We start from the raw sequence: 19,022 nt of genomic DNA on the forward strand, positions 1-19,022 counted from the left end.
CGACGTTCTAATCAACTGAACTAATAAATTAATTATATTATAATATAATTAATATCGTTATATATATCACTAGAATTTTTAATGTATATTTAATACACATAAGTTTATATAATAAATTTTATAATAATTAATTTTGATCTAATAATGTATTTTTTTAATATATATATATAAAATACATTAATAAATTTATGATTTTTATTTAAAATTGATATATGTAAAAAATATATTATTAGATTAAAATTAATTGATATAAAATTTATTATGTGAACTTATATATATAAAAAATATATATTAGAAATTTTAGTGTTATATATAATGATTTTAATTATTTTATAACATAATTAAATTATTAAATCAGTTGATTAAAATATCATCCTAATAAATAAGACTATTACGAATTCACAATCAGCTTTCCGGAAGGACAATGTTAGAATTATGGTTGGATGTAAAAGAAAAATATGATGGGTGCAGGAAGAAAATCAGTGTATGTGGCAGCCGAAAGAACCATTGAGGGGTCCACAACAACAGGAACCTTATCATCGATCCGATCCAGTAATTCTTCTGTCTCCGATTCCCTCACACACTTATGAATTGACCAAGTTACATTGAAAAGTAAAATAATAATATTAATTATACAAAGAAAAGCAAAACCAAAACCAAAAGAAAATTCAACGAAGAAAAATCAAACGCCAGACAAGAAAAGAAAAGAACCTCGGAATAAAAAGTTCATCAAAAACACACGCAGAGTCACCAGTGAGAGAAAGATTTCATTTTAGTTATTAATAAAAAACACAAAATTTAGAAACATAAAGAAAAGAAAAGAAAAAAAAAAAGGCATTCTTCTTTCTTGGGGTTTTGTTTTGTAGTTGGCCCTCCTGTTTGACACGAGCATCAAGCGATCACACCGTTCGTTCATAAAAAACCAAATAAAAAAGAGAGAAGAAAAACAGATTAAGATTGCTATTCTAATTAATAACTAAAAAAAATTAATATGAAAGGAGTTATAGCAGTCAAGAAGAGCAACTGTTGTGGTGGTTGTTGTTGTTGTTGTTGGGTTATTATTTTTGTTTATCAACAATTTTCATTCTTTTTATTACTATTGTTTTATGTTTTATTATTTGTTTTGGATTTGTTCTTTTATTCTTCATCTTCCTTGTTCTTTCTTTTCAATCTCTTATTACACGCTGCTTTTCTTTTTTATCTTTTCAATTTAAACTATTTATTTATTTTTCATCAGAGAGGATAATAATTCTGTGCCTTTCCATTCCTTGACTATCACGGAATTTTTTTGATTTCCAAAGAGAAAAAAAGAGATGACAAAAATAAATAAAAACAAAGAAACACCAAAATCGATTCTATTCGGTTGCCCTAATTATTATTATTTTCCCCTTTTCTTCTCTGTGCTGCTTGGTTGGGTTTCTTTTTGTGGCTTCGTTGTGGATTCCTAGGGTTTGAAGGTGGAAAGAGGTTCGATCTCGATCGATGGAGGCCGAGGCAGAGAACAACGACGTGAAGAAGGAAGAAAACAGCAATGATAACAACAACAACAACAACAACAATGAAAGTAACAGCAAAATTGGGAATTCGAGTGAGGGTCTGAGCAAGCCCAAGCGTCAGATGAAGACGCCGTTTCAGCTTGAAACGCTCGAGAAAGCTTATGCTGGTTTGTTATCGTTAACCTTTTTTTATTTTATTTTATTTTTTTTCTTGTTCAATTTCTAGGCTTTTTTATTGTTCACTTTTTTTTTTGTTCAAATTTTTTGTTTTTGGTTTTTAGTTGAGAATTACCCGTCGGAGACTATGAGGGTGGAGTTGTCGGAGAAGTTGGGGTTGTCGGATCGGCAGTTGCAGATGTGGTTCTGTCACCGGCGGTTGAAGGACAAGAAGGAGTTGCCGTCAAAGAAGCCGCGAAAGGCAGCGGCGTTGCCGGATTCTCCGGTGGAGGAGCCCAAGTTGGGGCCTGAAGTGGGTGTTGAATATGGATCCGGGTCAGGTTCGGGGTCCAGCCCGTTTGCCCGGTCGGAGTTGAGGAATGTGGTGCCTCGGGGGTACTATGAGTCACCACAGACTATAATGGAGCTTAGAGCAATTGCTTGTGTGGAGGCTCAGTTGGGGGAGCCTTTGAGGGAAGATGGACCTATTCTTGGAGTGGAGTTTGATCCGTTGCCGCCGGATGCATTTGGGGCACCCTTAGGTATGGTCTTTGATTCTTTGACTTGGTGGATGGTTGGGTACTTGGGTTGAATTTAGTGAACTCTATCAATGTATGATTGTATGTTTATTTTATTGGGTTTTTATGGGATATGCAATTCAACTGTTTAAATGAACTTGTCTTGCATGCTTGCTTTAGTTATTGTCTTTTCATTGTATGTTTCTACTTAGGTATCATGATAATGACGTTAACTATGGAGTTTCTATTTTTGATATGTATGTGTTTTTTATTTTGTTAAGTGGTAATGGGTAAATTAGTTTCTTGGGTGTTCTGTTTAAGAGTATCATAGGAAGCAGGGATGAAATGTTCTTTTTTAGCTTTGCTTGTCTTCTTTCTGACTGATTTTTCAACCTGAAAGTATTGTTAGAAGCGTTACTTTTATGTAATAACTTATAAGTTTCTGATGATTAATGAGTAAACTCACGTTTTAGTATGATATTGTATCTGCTGATTATTTGAGTCTAACTTTACTAAAACTTCACTTTAGTTCCTATATTTGGGAAACACAATTCACATTGGACCTTACATTTTTATTGACAAGGGTTAAGTTGAATTATGTGTTCCAAATTTGGGGACCAAAGTGAACTTTTAGTGAAGGGACTAAAATGACGAAAGCATATTAGATACTACAGTGAGGTTTACTCAATGAATACTTGTCTGTGATGTGTTGCATGTGCACTTGTTTGACTACTCACACTTCTACTATTTTCTTTTGGTGCAGCTGTTACGGAACAGCAGAAGCGGCCAAGTCTTGCCTATGACAGTAAAATATATGAAAGACACGATGCTAGGGCAAATAAGGTTGGTTTTTGTTATGCTCTAACTGCTTAGTGTATAGGTCTGTAAAATTATGATAGGACTTGGAATATTCTGAAAAGGAAACAATTGTATGGTACAATTGAACAGAAAATCAAAATTCAATGCAAACACATCTCTCATCAATTGGAGTTCAAGGCTCCTCTGGTTCCCTCTCAATTACAACTTTCCTCTAAAAACATGCCATCCACACCCCCTATAATCTTCCTTCTGCAATATCGGGCTTATTATTACTTTAGCCTCTACCATTTATTTGGATTTTATTTGTGTAAAAGGAAAAAAGAAGATTTAATGTAGATGTGTAGACCAGTGTTGTCAAATAGCACGCAGCGAGCACTAAAACGCTATCGCGATGGCATTGCATTGCAGAAAACAACATCACGGCCACTTTGCTTGTCGTGGCTGCCATGCGCGTCGCCGATGTTGTGTCTCCCTTCAATAAATTGTAGAGGGTCCTAGTTCTTCAGCCATGGCAGAGCAGAGTTGAGGCAAGATTTAGGGTTTTTGTGAAGATGACTGAAGTTTGGGCTTGTGGGTCTTGGACAATTTGGGCTCACGTGATTTTTTGAAGAGTCTGATTAGTTTTGAACATGGGCTTATTGATAATTATGAATATCTCATGAAATTTGTTTGGGCTTATTTGTTTTGTTTTACTCAATTTTTTTTACTCACTTGACTTTTTAAACATGGAGTCAGCCACTTGGGCTTTCTTATACTAAAATAGGCCCAACAGTAGCATATTTCATTACTTAAACTTCTCTACGTACACCCTTCCTCCCACACTCAGAACCTTCCAGAGTCCATCCTTCTTCAGTCCAGCGCGGCAGCGCCTGTGTTTTTTACAGGTGACAAACTTTTTTTTTCTTAATCTTTGTCTTTCTTCTTTCTTTTTTAATCTTTTTAGCTGTTTTTTTTTTGTTTCCAACATATTTTGTCTTGAACAATTTAACTTTTGAGTAAATATTTATGTTAATGTTTATCCAGCTTATTTTTATTTGCATATATCTTAATTTTTTATACATATTTAATTATTATATATATTCTATTTCAACTGCTATGCGGCTTCTGCTATTTGCTCGCGACGCTATCCGTTATATGGTATTGGGGATTTTTAGCTTTCCGTGATCCACTATTGACAACACTGGTGTAGACTTAGGTATTCACTTGATATGCTGTTTATTCTTTATTCTAGTCAAGGGTTTATTTTGTATTCCCATGAATATTGAATAACAATGATTTATTTGAATTGAATGTACTTTATTCGAAAAAAATACTTGTACACTGTCTTTCCTCAGTTTAGATAGTTTGAGAAAAACTTGCTTTTATTTATTCATATTTGGATTATATTTACTGTCAAATCTTGCTCTTTGGTTGTTTCATATGATATTTTGATTTTAAACGAGCTCCATTTCAGGCTATAGCAAGGACATTCCATGAATACCCTTTTCTTCCAAACCAGTCTGGCATTAGATCCGATGTTTATGGACAACTGAACCTACCTCATTTACATGATCCAATGGATGGTCCTACCAGAACTCCTTTTCCCCTTGGAAATGAACAGCAACCCAGAGTTCATGCTCCCCAAAGTCATTCTTCTCATGTTCGCCTTTTGTCTCAACAGCAGGACAAGCTAGTGATTACCTATCCATCTCCTCCTCGAGACAATGATGTTGCACCCAAAAGGGAACCTCACACAAACATAACCAGCACTGGAATGAACTCCCATCTTACTGATCACCCAATTGTTGGACAAGACAATCCTTATGCTTTAGCTGGTGGGCAAGTTTCCCATAACGATGCAGTATTGAGGATGGAGAGGAAACGAAAGGTATTAATTTAATTTTTAATTTTTGCTAAGTATTATTTTGTCATTTTCCTTAGCTATGTTAATACATTTTTTTTGCGGAGCTTGATATATATTTTTAACATTATTTATGTAGAGTGATGAAACCAAAGTTGCAAAGGAAGTTGAAGCCTATGAAATGAGGATGCGAAAAGAGCTTGAGAAACAAGATAACCTCAGACGAAAGGTTTTATTAAAATGAACTTTGCCTACTACTGTGGCACCATACACTGTATAGAGCTTAAACAACATCCCTTTCTCTGTAGCTAACCCCTCTATTTTCCCTCTCCCTTTTAGAGTGAAGAGCGAATGAGGAAAGAAATGGAAAGACAAGATCGTGAAAGAAGGAAGGAAGAAGAGAGGTTGATGCGTGAGAAACAACGAGAAGAGGAAAGATCAAGGCGTGAGCAAAGACGGGAAATGGAACGAAGGGAAAAGTTTTTGTTGAAAGAACATTTAAGAGTAAGATTTTTAAAGCCTATGTTTTATAGCCTTCCTTTGGCAAATATATTCAAACATCTGTGGATTTTTTATGTACCTTACTCTCCTTTTTGTTGTGGCCTTTCTTAAAAAAGGCTGAGAAAAGGAGGCAAAAAGAAGAGATCCGCAAAGAGAAGGAGGAAGAGAGGAGGAAAGCTGCCCTTGAGAAGGCAAATGCTCGGAGAATAGCTAAAGAATCTATGGAGCTTATCGAGGATGAACAACTGGAATTGATGGAGTTGGCTGCTGCAAGCAAGGGGCTTTCATCTATTATTCATATTGATCTTGATACTTTGCAAAACCTTGAATCATTTAGGGGTAAGGAGTTTATCATTATGTTGCTTTTTGTAATGTAACATAATTGGGTTTTACTCCTGATACATGTTGTACTGTAGATTCGTTGTGTATATTTCCACCCAAGAGTGTAAAGCTGAGAAAACCATTTGCTATCCAGCCCTGGATTGACTCAGAACAGAATATCGGCAACCTTCTCATGGTATGTTCTTATTGCCCTCATCGTTATATGGTAGTGTAGGTTAATGTTGCTTTGAACCAATTATCTCTTGTTCTGGTACTCCATACTGTCAAAAGGGGGAAGGGAGACTTTACCCTTTCACAGTTTCTGATATTGATCTATATGTCAGTTGACTCAGTTCATGATTTGAAATGTTATTTTAATGTTGCTCTTGTCTACCACATATTATAGTGAAGGTTGTTTCTGTTAAGCTTGCTTGTATGTTAGACTGAGGTCATTCTTGTTGTTCTTTATTTGTTTTTTAAGCTTAAATTGAGGATTCTGAATTTAAAGTTCAAAAGCTGTGGTCTATTGTTCTATTTCAGGTTTGGAGATTCTTGATTACTTTTGCTGATGTACTTGATTTATGGCCTTTTACTCTTGACGAGTTTGTACAGGCATTTCACGACTATGTGAGTAAATCTGGCCTCTGCTTTTGATTTTGTGCTGCAGCTGAACTGGATTTCTGTGCACCCTTTGCTCATTATGCATGTTCAATTCAAACCATTTGATTGCAGGATTCTAGATTGTTGGGTGAGATTCATGTTGTTCTTCTCAAAGTGATAATAAAAGACATTGAAGATGTTGCAAGGACGCCTTCTACAGGATTAGGGATGAACCAGAATGGTGCTGCTAATCCTGGAGGTGGCCATCCAGAGATTGTGGAAGGAGTAAGTTGAAATATATCTTAGATTTTATCTTTCCTTTTGAGACATACTAGTTTGGTCTGAGACTGTTGACTCTGAAAATGTTCACTTTATTATGTTTTAGGCATATGCATGGGGCTTTGACATACGAAATTGGCAGAAGAACTTAAATCAATTGACATGGCCAGAAGTTTTCCGACAGTTAGCATTGTCTGCGGGATTAGGACCACAGCTGAAGAAAAGAAATATTACATGGTCATATGCAATTGATAAAGACGAGGTTCATTTTTCTTTATTTTGTATATTAATGTTCAGTTCAAACTGAAAGCTGCCATATTTTAGTGCCTATCGGCTGAAACATATTTGTGTTATCATCTCAGTTCACTGGATCTGTATGAGCTTTTTGTTATATTGAATACTTCCATTGAGCAATGAGCATTTATGATTTTGCACACATTTTAAATTAACAATGAATTTTTTTTGTCTTACTTTTCTTTCATTGATTAAGTGGTTCAAAATGTTTATGTAATTGCAGGGAAAAAGTTGCAAAGATATAATTTCTACACTTCGTAATGGTTCAGCAGCTGAAAGTGCTGTGGCCAAAATGCAAGAGAGAGGTCTGTTAGCTCCTCGAAGATCAAGGCACCGGCTAACTCCTGGAACAGTTAAATTTGCAGCTTTTCATGTTCTCTCGCTGGAGGGTAGTAAGGGTTTGACAGTACTAGAGCTTGCAGAAAAAATTCAGGTGAATTGTTTATCTTTGTATCAAGTGCTCTTTTAGAAACTGTCAGCTTTGTTCTTATGTCTCTTTTCCTGTCAGAAATCTGGTCTTCGGGACCTGACGACCAGCAAAACACCTGAAGCATCAATTTCTGTTGCTTTGACAAGAGACACTAAATTGTTTGAAAGAATTGCTCCATCAACATATTGTGTACGAGATGCATTCAGAAAGAATCCTGCTGATGCTGACTCCATTCTTTCAGAAGCAAGAAAGAAAATTCAGATATTTGAAAATGGGTTTCTAGCTGGTGAAGATGCTGATGATGTTGAAAGAGAAGAGGAGTCAGAAAGTGATGAAGTTGATGAGGATCCTGAAGATGATGATTTAGTAAATCCTTCAAGTGCAAACCAAAATTCTGAACAGTATGAGGACACAAACATTTGCTCATCAAATGGAAAAGAAAATTTGGGTCACAATGTAGATCTTATTCAAAAAGAGTTTGATACAGATCTACCTTGTTTTCCTAAGAATGGTTCGAAGGATGCTGATTGTCCAATTTCTGTCACCAGACAGCCTGTTGCTTGTGAAGATTTAAATGCTAGCAATCTTGATCAAGATAATATGGAAATTGATGAAAGCAAATCTGGAGAGTCCTGGATTCTAGGGCTTACCGAAGGAGAATATTCTGATCTTAGTGTAGAGGAGCGTCTAAACGCTCTTGTTGCATTGGTTGGTGTGGCAAATGAAGGAAATTCGATCCGTGTTGTTCTTGAGGTGCAATTCTTTCCTGTCTAATGTGTTTCTTAAGTTTATTTTTATTTAGATTTTAAGTTGACATAGCGAGTATTGTAGGATCGACTGGAATCAGCAAATGCTCTGAAGAAACAAATGTGGGCTGAAGCACAGATAGATAAAGTTCGTCTGAAAGATGATAATATTAGTAAATTAGATTTTCCATCACTTACTGGGAATAAAGTTGAAACACCATACACTTATCCAGCTATGGAGGGCAACCTAAGCCCAATGCTTGACATTAATATTAACAATATTAATAATGAAGCATCACCCAGCACTGCAGAAAACCAAAAAGGAGATCCTGTAGCACAGAGCATGCCTATGGAGAAGTGCTCATCAATTCAAGATTTTGGCTCAGGTACTGGTGCAGATATCTCTCAGACTCAGGTATCTGCACAATATTCGAAAAGATCACGTTCACAGTTGAAATCTTATATTGCCCACATAGCAGAGGAGATGTATGTCTACAGGTCTTTACCCCTTGGACAAGATCGCAGACGTAACCGATATTGGCAGTTTGTTGCTTCTGCTTCTAGCAATGATCCTGGTTCAGGCAGGATCTTTGTTGAATATCATGATGGCAAGTGGAGGCTTATTGATTCTGAAGAGGTAAATTGTTTATTCAGTTTTTTCCTTAAGCTGATCAACTAAATTGTACCTTGGTTTTGATAGTTTCTTATATTTCAGTGCACACTTTAATGACATGCATCTAAGGACTTAGGGCACTGCAAGTCTCCTTTTAGAATCCTAAGAGATATTACCTCTAAATTTAATTTTTTCCACGGCAATATCTGATCATTAGCAAATGGAATTACTAAGGATAGCCTCTGAAATTTAAACATTTGCCTTGTGCTTTTATTCATGGTAATTATTTTGTATGTCTTTTTATCAAAGTTTCATTTTTATTTATCCCACCATTAAAATGCAGGCCTTTGATGCTCTTTTGACATCATTGGATTCACGTGGGATCAGGGAATCTCATTTGCGCTTAATGTTGCTAAAGATTGAGAATTCCTTTAAAGAAAATGTTCGAAAGAGGAATGCATGTTGTGCCAAAAATGGAAGCAGGGGCGAATTTTCTATTAAAATTGAAGCTAATGAAGCATGTTCTATCCCTGAGCACAATGCTGGATCTGGCAGTCCTAGCAGTACCCTTCATGACTTGAATGCTGATCCATCTGAAACTTCATCATCCTTCAAAATTGAGCTTGGGAAAACTGAGAGTGAGAAGAAAGCTGCATTGAGAAGGTATCAAGATTTTCAGAAGTGGTTGTGGAAAGAATGTTATAATTCATCGGTTTTATGTGCAATGAAATATGGGATAAAGAGATGCAAACCTCAGATGGACATTTGTGATATATGTCTCAATCTTTATTTTGTTGAAGACTCTCATTGCAATTCCTGCCACCAGACTTTTCCCTCAAATAATGGATTTAATTTTTCTAAACATGCATTTCAATGTCGAGACAAGTTATCCAAAGATAATTGTATTTTGGAATATTCTCTTCCCTTGCGGACAAGATTGCTTAAGGTCCTGTTGGCCTGTATGGAGGTGAGTTAATGTTAACTCTGCTTTCACCTTGAACATTGTTTTCTATTAAATTTTAAACTGTTATTTTGTGCCCTCTTTTTTTTTTCCCTGTTAGTTTGACTTTTGAGGAGTATATTGTATTCACATTTTGATTTACAGGTATCTGTTCTTTCTGAAGCATTTGAAACAAATTGGATCAATGATGTTAGGAAGCACTGGGGCATAAAGTTGAGCAAATCATCTTCTGTTGAGGAACTTTTACAGGTTTCGTGCCCTTTCAATTCTTAAAAGTTCTAGATTTTATATCTGTGCATCATATGCTTAATCAGACATGAATTAAAAACCCATAAAAACCCATTTTGCAGATATTGACCCTTTTTGAGAGATCACTACGGCGAGATTTTCTGTCGTTGAACTTCTCTACAACAGATGAATTGTTGGGATCAAGCAGTATGTCAGAACGTTCTGTGCAGGCTTCAACTGATCCTGAATCTGTTGCTGTGCTTCCATGGGTTCCACTAACGACTGCAGCTTTGTCTCTCAGGCTTTTTGAGATTGATTCATCCATCAGCTATGTAAAGCTTGAAAGACTTGAGCCTTGTGAGGAGAAAGAAGCAAGAGAATACATAGTGAGTCTCATTTTTCCTTTATAGTAGAGTGCTTTTAGTCTTAAGTAACAGGATTTGATGTTACCATGAAAGGTTTGCTACACATAAGCTGCGTTGCAACTTTCATTTTTATCTGAAAAAGCTGAGGCTGAGCTATTGTGTCTGATAGACTAGAAGCAGATTGGGTGTTAAGTTCCCCTTAAATTTATGTTCCTTTTGTCTTATTTTGAGTGTCTGGGTCTTTATCTGGAAATTTTTCATGATATTTTTATGTATCAATAATGCATCTAACTTGCTTTTCGCAGAAGCTTCCATCAAGATATACTCACATGAAATCTAATAGGGAGGTTGAACCAGCCGAATTTGTCCATGATGAATTCACTAAAGATAAATCTGTTCCTAAGAAAATTGTACGAAATGGCAACAAACGTGGTCGAGGGACTAATGAACAAGGACGGGGTAAAAAGCTGGCTAAAAGAGTGTGCAATTCTAAACGAGATGGTGGTCGTAAGAATGCTAAGGTCACTGACAATCTAAGTCACAGATTAAAACAGCAGGCTCGAGGAACACAAGGACAAGGTGCTGGGCGAGGTCGCCGAACCATAAGGAAGCGGAGAATGGGAAAGAGAGCTGTTGAAGATTTGTTGCTTGGCCATACGACAGCCAGTCATAGCTACAAGATTGATAGAGAACCGGTGAGAAACTTGGATGAGGAATGGGATGGAGAAAAGGCGAGTCCCATGACTCCGGTACACATTGGGGTGGCTGCTGACAATAGTAACAGTGCTGAAGAGGTGGAGTCTGATGACGACAATGCTCAAGCTGTGGAATATGATCAAGGAAACTGGGAGGTAGGTTTTAATGGTGTTCCCCCCAACAGATGGAGTAGGGGTTTGGTTGGAATGAGTGATGAAGATGTGGATGCTTTTGAAGAACTTAATGACAATGGCATTGAGGAGAATGAAGAGGAAGATTCAGAAGCAGATGTTATGAGTGAGGGTTCAGATGGGATCCCAAATACGGTAGTAAATGTTGGAGGCTCAGACTCGGCTTTGTCCGAAGATTCTTCTGATTAGAACATGAATTTTTAATTGGTCAATGAAGGGATTTGCACCTGAAGGCTGCATTACATTTTTGATATTGCAGCTTTACAAACACCTGAGCCCCAAGTCATGTCATGGCTTGAAGAGTTTATGGTTGAGTAGATTTAGTGTATATTATCCATGCAAAATGGAGCCTTGTATTTTTAAGAATCTTGAAGCAGAGGGCTTTGTAGCCAACCTCATTTTGTTTTTGTATTTTTTTAACCTGGCCTTGTAATAGACTCATTAATTAATAAATTTTTATTATGCCTTATTGTTTGGACTATTTGAAATTGACACACAAGGTGGGTATACATCAACCATTTTAGGAGGTGCTTAACAGAGGAATTAGCGGCATACTCTTCTAACTACAAGCTGTTCGCATTTTGCACGTGCTGTTAAGACTTTAACTAAGTAACGTACTCTAATGCCACACACAATTGAAGTACTCTTTGTCACCCGTAAAGTAAAAAACATTACACCTCGATCTAATATGTCGGATGTTATTTTCCTGAATGACATTGTTAACGCATACACAAATTAAACAAGCCACATTCATCTAAATAAAGAGGAAAAAGGAGGCAAAGAATGTGAACAAAACCAAAGACTATTATTTACTAGATACATTCTCTGCAAAAGTTGACACTCTTATAGTGCCAGATATTTCTCAATTCTGGCTTTCCACTCAGGCACCAACTATGTCTGGGATTTCGATGTTGAATTTGATCCTAAGGTTACCCTTCTTTGAAGGATCTTTGGAAATTGGCATACCTTCCCCTGTGACCACTTCTTCATAATCTGGATCAGTCACATTGTTTATGATGATGTTCAGACCCCTGCCATCTAGAGTTGTAAGTTGGATGGTGTAGCCTGTTAGAGCTTCAGCTTCTTTAAGTGATATCTTTTGTGTAACAACCAAATCATAACCATCTCTTGTAAATACGCTGTGAGGTTTCTCATCAATAATAAACACAAGATCTGCAGCAATGACATTTGGCTGCTCATTTCCTTTCTCTGGGAAAGTGATTTTGGTTCCCTTTTTCCAGCCCGGATGGATTTCAATGTTTAATATTTCCTCCACCAGAAAAATTCTCCTGCAAACATAAATATAGAGGAGAGAAATTATATCAATTTACGTGGCTGTGCTTATATAGGCACACATAACATATGAAAGAATTGCATAATTCAAACAGCCTAGAAAAGTCACCTATGTAAAGTCAAGTGTAAACACAATAACCAGAAGAAAGGTAGCCGAGGGAGTCAGGTATGCACATTTTGAACAGTTGAGTGATAAATTAAAAATTAAAAACACTGACCACCTACACTGGTTAAGTAGGTCAAGTTGTGAACTTTTAAGAAAACCTATTAGGCTTGACGAACTGACTTGTTTGTAAATAATATCATTTTTAATAGTTAACATGTAATATTATATCATTATTTTATCAACTAAAGTATTTCGTTTCTGACTTGAGCTGGTTGTAATGGCTATAAAATGCAATCTGTTTTCGTATGTTTGTTACCTAGTAAGTTTATTGACTTGTTTAGTATACGTCTATTTAACTTGTAAGCTATTAAACTATTATTAGAGTATTGTAAGAGAGCTGCAGTTATTCAACTGCAGTGTAGGGTAGCTTTACACTAGTTAGTTAGTTGTAACTAGACTAGTTAGTTAGTTATGACAGCTGTTCTAATAACAGCCCTGTCTATAAATACCAATCTGTACACTCAAGTCAAGTGGTTAATGAAACTGACTTTCCTTTTCTTACATTTTCCTTTTCTCAAAATATCTTCTCTAAATATCTTCTTTAGAATTCTGTTATAAGCCTATTAATCTGTTTAAGGATAGACAGATCAACCTATTTAAAACTTACTATGAAATAGGCGTTTAAAGTTTATACAGACTAATAAGACAGGCCGCACCAAAGCTAAAAAAATGCTAACTGGCCAGACTTGAGTCCGGAGATTATAAAGCAGGTCAACCCAAGCTTGGCAAGGGCTGACCTCACTTAGTCTATTTTCATTCCTAGATCTCACCTAATTAATGTTCAATCAGTAGCAACTCCTGACCCAACAATGAGTAATGGCACAAATGCAGTGAACAAATCAAGATTGTAGCAGATGAGTCTGTACAACCAATCCTTATCCAACCATGAAAACTCATTGACCCAAAGAAAAAGGAGGGGAGGAGGAGAAAAATGAGCAGATTGCTAAAATTTGTAGCATCAACTGATTATCCATGAAACAATATATAAGAAGGAAATCCAACAAATAGGACGTCTAACTAACAATTATCTAAAGTAGCAATCACATTTTTTTGGCTTAGATAAATAAGAAAGAAACGTAACAAGATTTTAGTTTTAAGAATCCAACAACAGAACTCATTCTGTTCAAGACATTTAGTTAAGAGAAGGTTTGTAAGTACAAACGATTGTAAATTGGAATACCAGGCAAAGAGCACTTACCCGCTTGCATGTGTAATTTCCCTAGAGATTTTCATCTTTCTGGTACTCCCCTTGTAGAGCTCCTCAAGGCTGCAAAGCAATGTATTTTCAATGGGAGGTGCCTTGCGGCGTGGACCTTGATTCATTGACCTGCCTTCTCTAAACATGTCATTGCCAAACATTCCACCAAAGGACCTTGACACCCACGATCCACCCCCCATGCCCATGCCTCTGCCTCTGCCACTGCCACCACAGCCAAACCCCCTTCCCATTCCACCAAATGGGCTTGAACACCCAAACACTTCTGCAAAAATGTTGTTTGCGTTTCTGGGATTGAACCTAAATGCTGTTGGGCCATCCCCAGTTCGGAAGAAGGAAGCCACACCTTCATCCGGTGTTTGCATTCCACCATTAAGGCCACCTTCTCCATACCGATCAAAAATTGCTCTCTTCTGGGGATCACTAAGAACCTACATGAAACCAAACCAATATATACCAAGTCACATTCTATATTGATTTCACAGTTCGCACAGCCCCTCAAAAAATAAGGATACAACAACTCAGTATGTCAACAAATGTGCAGTTTGTAACCAGGCAATCATGTGAAGAATGTAGAACAAGCCAGTGTATCTGAGTGGCAATCAACTAAACGACTCAGCAAACTATTCTAAATAACTTGTAAATTATGATTTATCTAGTCAAACATAGATCACAAACTATGGTAATAGCCCCTGCAAGCTAGATGATGCATAATAATATGAAAAATACAACTTGAATGATCAATCGGCCATCTAAATCAACCAATAATCATATTGGCAAGAGAATTGAATCAAGGCAAAATTATCATAGAATGAAATGAACTGGAATTGGGGCTCTATAGATTACAAGCCTCCCAATAGCTTCCTCAACATGAAGTCAAACCATGACTGATGCTTAACTACCAAAGGCAGAAGCTAAAACCAAGGTCCAGGTTTATCCATGAAACTGAAAGGAAGGAAGGATCAACACAATGGACAAAGCAACGGAAAGTTGGAAAACACAACCCACCAAGACAAATTAAACATAGGATCTAACACCGACACAACACAACAAATCAAGGACCATGATGTTACCTCGTAGGATTCAGATATCTGTTTGAATTGAATCTCAGCCTCTTTCTTATTGGTTGGGTTCTTGTCAGGGTGCCATTTCATTGCAAGCTTTCTGTAGGCTCTCTTCAACTCTTCATCTGAGGCATTCCTGTCAACCTCCAAAATCCCATAGTAGTCCATCCCCATACTTGCTTTTCACTAGTCTCTTTCTTCACCCTCAACCTTTTCTGATCAACAATTCTAAATCTGAAACTGCGCAAAATTTCAAGATAAGAAATTTAGTGAGTAAAAACGTTTGTTTTTTTAAAACTTTGATCATTATACATCAATTCAGTTTAAGAAAATATTGTTTTTTTATTTTTATGAAAAGGACTTTTTATCCTGCAAGATAAAAAGGAAAAGGACTTATTCATATTTTATAACAATTTAAATTGTTGAATTATTCATATTTATTTTTATAATATATCTCCATGCGATGCACGAGCTGAAAAGATCGTATGAGACGGATTTATAATAATTTTTTTTTATAATCATATTATTATTATTAGTATATTGGAGTATACTCCAATTAGGAATTAAATGTACTAGAATCTTGTGATTCTTAATCAGTAATCTAAGTTTAAATTTGATTAATTTTTAGATATGAAATAAGCTGAATTAAAACATTCTTAACCGTAATAATGATTTTAGATAGAGACGTGTTCTACGGGGCTATGAAGCCAAATGACCAATATTAAATTAATGGAAGGGGCTTAAGCCCAAAACCTCCAAAGACCCAAACGTGTTCCGAAAAGGCTGAGATGTCAAGCAGAGGAGGTGGATTTACTGCATTTGCCTCTCAACTTCCATTTGATCTTTTTTCCAGAGGCTGTTACTTTGCCTGATGTTAACATTGATGATATTCATAATGATACAAAAAAGTTGCTTGCTTGGAATAATAACCTTCTAAATTATTGGGAAGCCTTTCCTTATTTTCTTGAGGCCAAAACCTCTAAGAAGAGGCAAAGTATGCACATTGCTAAATTCTCAGACAGGAAGAAGAACGATTTTACTCGTGACTCTCTCGAACAAGTTTTAATGTTCAAAGATTTTCCTCAGGAGTTAGTTCAAGGTATTATGTTTCATTTTTTTTTTTTTAAAAATTATGGGTTTGAGGTTCCCGTTAACACATGATTTAAACCTAATTTGGTGTTTTCAGGTGAATCTAAGCGTGCGTCGAGAAGAAAAAAGTTTCAATGGAACCCAGAGTCAGGTTTAATCATTTCATAAGAACTTTCTCCTTTTATGTGGTATTAGCATTGGTTAAATTTCTATTGTGAGTACATTTTGAGATTAGCACAGAATAAGCTTAGTGCGTGTTTGGATGAGTCTTGACAAAATTGATTTTGCAAAATTGATTTTGAAATGACCTGATTTTGTTTTGATATTTTCATTATAGAATTAAGTTAGAAGTAAAATTTATTATAAATTTTCTAATCCAACTCAAAAGTTACTTCAACTCAGAATAAATTCTGGACCCAGAATCAGTTCTGTAACGCCAAACCAAACACATACTTGAAAGAAATTTATGAAATTCTCATTACTTAAGTATTGCATATATGCTGTTTTACTGAGCAGTATATATGTACGTATGGATGCAACACTCTATTCTAGATTGTAATATTATTGTATAAATGCTTGATAGCACATGGAGTGGCACTTTAGGTTCTTTGTGGCACATGGAATGGAAATTGAAACTATAATTTTTAATTTCAGGCTTAGTATATATTTTAAAATTAGTGTTTTAATTCTTAATAACATTTTCAAGGAATTGAGCTATAACTAGCTGAAGATATTCTCAATTCTTAATCTGGATCCTAAGATTTGTAATTGAAAGAAGCCAAAATTAATAAGAGGCAGTCTTTAACCCACACATATAATAAGGTGTAATAAGTTACTAGAACCTCAGATTGATACTTCAACAACCTCCTCTGCTGCTTTCACCATCACCACTATTTATTACCACCATAATTGCGAACACTGCCACAACCTTTGCCACTACACCAATGCCATCATTGTTGTCATCACCAGTGCTAATCCCATTAGTATTGCCTCCACCACTGTTGTCGACAATTTTGTTATCACTACTACACCCAGTGTCCTTGCATTGTTACTACCACCATCACCACAACTACCATTGCTGCAACTCTCCATTAGCAAACTTCAAGGAATGTTGAGCACTAGATAATTAGTTTTGGGAGTAAGATTGCATTTGGTCCAAATGAATATTGTATTTCTTTTCAGATTCTACTGTTGGGCAACCTTCACTTCTCCAATGAAATTCTATGTTGATGATTCTTTCACATGCAGGGCAAAGAGGAAAATGATGAAAATGAAAAGAAAGATGGAGAAGATGGAGATGAGGATGAAAATGCACAAGAGGAGGATGAAGAAGATATTAATGATGATGATTATAATCAGGTTCCACTATAACCTCTACTTTAATGTGTTAATTTTGCCTTTCTAGGACTCAAGATGGTTCTCTCTCATCTCTATGATGTATAATAATACATTTTATCCTCAAAAACTTACCCAGCAAAATTTTCAAATTGAAGTTAAAGAAGGTAAAAACTAAACCTTCCAGCATTTGTCTATGAAAAGCTTGCATTTATATGGTTTACTGTGTCTAAATTAAAACCATTTTGTTGAAATATGTCAAGAGTTGAGCATGACCTTTAAAATTTTAATTTTTAAAATAGATATTCAGAAAACACCTTTAATTTTTAAGTTGATAGTGGAGGCAAGCTTCTTAGCTGTAGCAGTATATCATCTTGATCTTCCCCTCTTCTTCATAGGAGAAATTAAGTCTCTCATTAACATAAATAACCTTGGCAAATTGGGCTTTATGATTGTGCAAGATCCTGCAGATCCAACTGATGATTCATTAGCTATCCACAATTGCTTTGCCCCTTCTGACCCCAAACAAAATATAAAACCGAAAAAGATAAAAGAGTAGGTTTGGAAAAGAAAACAGAAACATCAAGGATTTAGTCTATCTTTTGCTTTGTTAGGTTTCTTTGAAATTTTAAGTGGATTCCATGTCAAACATGGCATCTGTTCTAAATTTACACATGATATGCTCTTCCCCCAGTTGAAAAGTATACAACAGAAAATTATAAAACTTGGAAAGTAAAAGAGAATTAGATGATGAGAATTGTGATGTTTGGTCTAACTTGTTCTTGCTCTGAGATTTGTTAGGTTTCTTTTAAATTATAGAAATAAATTCTATATTGAACGTGGCATTTGCTTAAATGTTGCACACACATATTGCACTTTCTTCCTTTGACAACAGGTGGTGGTATTAACCTTTTTCAGCATTCAATGAAATTGTTAGTAAATGGATTTTTTGAAGTTGCTTAATTAGTTAATTTGACATGGTGGAGGTGGCACAAGGGAATGCCCTGTCAATTCATGAAAAAATTTAGCAGTCAGTGTCTGATGTTAGTAGTTTGAAGAGTTATTTAACTGTTTTCCCTCTTGTTACGGTTGTATGTTTTGTTTTATGTTATGAAGCATACTGTTGCTAAGCTTTGTTTTTTCGCTTCCCTGTTTAAAGAAAAGCTAAAAATTTAAGTGCCTAACTAACTCAAATAAAATCTTGCAGAATATAGATTTTGATGACGATGAAGATGAAGATGATTATAATGATGTAGATGACGGGGATGGTATTGTCACTTTACTTTTTCAATGCTCCTCTCATTTTACATTCACTTCAATCATCTTAATCCAAATTCAACAACTGTGACATGTTTGTTCAACTTATCAATTCTTCTGCTCAACTACTATTTTTCCTTTATCGCAGATGAGCCTACCTATCAGATTATCTGTATGGAGAATGTTCTTCTGCTCATCCCGTGACAGCTATACAAGCATGGACTATTGCTCCTTTAATTTTAGAGGCTGGGAGTTCAAATTGTTCGTTAGCCTTAGTTGCCTTTTACTTTGCCACTATTATTAACTTATTCAATTTCAAACCAGTGTTTTCCTTGTAAATGTTTAGTTTAAAGAAGTATACCGCTTGACGAGAAAGAAATTATGTTTATAGAAAACTTAGAAGAAATATCTTTTTTTAGTAATGTGTTATTTTTCAATCCATTAGACAAATAGGAAAGGGAATAACCAATTGGAACATGTAATTTTAATCCTGTCATAGTAGTTTGCTGTGACCAAAAATTAACGTCACATTTCGCATATTATGGAGT

The 19,022-nt window shown here is 35.7% G+C and overlaps 3 protein-coding genes across 5 annotated transcripts; 2 read left to right on the plus strand and 1 right to left on the minus strand.

Moving 5' to 3' along the window:
• The first annotated feature begins 1,124 nt into the window (after nucleotides 1-1,124).
• Nucleotides 1,125-11,523, plus strand: LOC114377442 (homeobox-DDT domain protein RLT1-like). 2 transcript variants are annotated; one of them, XM_028335944.1, is made up of 18 exons: nucleotides 1,125-1,663; nucleotides 1,778-2,194; nucleotides 2,934-3,013; nucleotides 4,443-4,856; nucleotides 4,969-5,058; nucleotides 5,169-5,333; nucleotides 5,447-5,669; nucleotides 5,747-5,847; nucleotides 6,192-6,278; nucleotides 6,384-6,536; nucleotides 6,637-6,792; nucleotides 7,048-7,257; nucleotides 7,333-8,007; nucleotides 8,086-8,637; nucleotides 8,957-9,580; nucleotides 9,719-9,823; nucleotides 9,925-10,188; nucleotides 10,473-11,523. In XM_028335944.1, the coding sequence occupies exons 1-18, from the start codon at nucleotides 1,483-1,485 to the stop codon at nucleotides 11,241-11,243; spliced, it is 5,268 nt and encodes a 1,755-aa protein (XP_028191745.1). In that variant the 5' UTR covers nucleotides 1,125-1,482; the 3' UTR covers nucleotides 11,244-11,523. The 2 variants fall into 2 exon arrangements, with proteins under 2 accessions (XP_028191745.1, XP_028191746.1); XM_028335945.1 differs by lacking the exons at nucleotides 1,125-1,663; nucleotides 1,778-2,194; nucleotides 2,934-3,013 and adding an exon at nucleotides 3,513-3,873.
• A 189-nt stretch (nucleotides 11,524-11,712) lies between these two features.
• On the minus strand, nucleotides 11,713-15,073 carry LOC114377443 (dnaJ protein homolog 1-like). Its single transcript, XM_028335946.1, has 3 exons — nucleotides 14,803-15,073; nucleotides 13,712-14,160; nucleotides 11,713-12,343 (listed from the first exon to the last, which is right to left on the minus strand). Exons 1-3 carry the CDS (start codon nucleotides 14,965-14,967, stop codon nucleotides 11,935-11,937), a joined length of 1,023 nt encoding a protein of 340 aa, XP_028191747.1. The 5' UTR covers nucleotides 14,968-15,073; the 3' UTR covers nucleotides 11,713-11,934.
• Nucleotides 15,074-15,480: 407 nt separating this feature from the next.
• Nucleotides 15,481-18,813, plus strand: LOC114375292 (trigger factor-like). 2 transcript variants are annotated; one of them, XR_003658743.1, is made up of 5 exons: nucleotides 15,481-15,892; nucleotides 15,980-16,033; nucleotides 17,131-17,241; nucleotides 18,425-18,485; nucleotides 18,623-18,813. XR_003658743.1 is itself a non-coding variant. In XM_028333070.1 (4 exons), the coding sequence occupies exons 2-4, from the start codon at nucleotides 17,125-17,127 to the stop codon at nucleotides 18,676-18,678; spliced, it is 234 nt and encodes a 77-aa protein (XP_028188871.1). In that variant the 5' UTR covers nucleotides 15,482-15,892; nucleotides 15,980-17,124; the 3' UTR covers nucleotides 18,679-18,813. The 2 variants fall into 2 exon arrangements, 1 of the variants encoding a protein (XP_028188871.1); XM_028333070.1 differs by having other exon boundaries at nucleotides 15,482-15,892; nucleotides 15,980-17,241.
• The last annotated feature ends 209 nt before the right edge of the window (nucleotides 18,814-19,022 follow it).

Source organism: Glycine soja, chromosome 11 (genome assembly GCF_004193775.1).
Source record: "Glycine soja cultivar W05 chromosome 11, ASM419377v2, whole genome shotgun sequence".
Lineage (NCBI taxonomy): Eukaryota > Viridiplantae > Streptophyta > Magnoliopsida > Fabales > Fabaceae > Glycine > Glycine soja.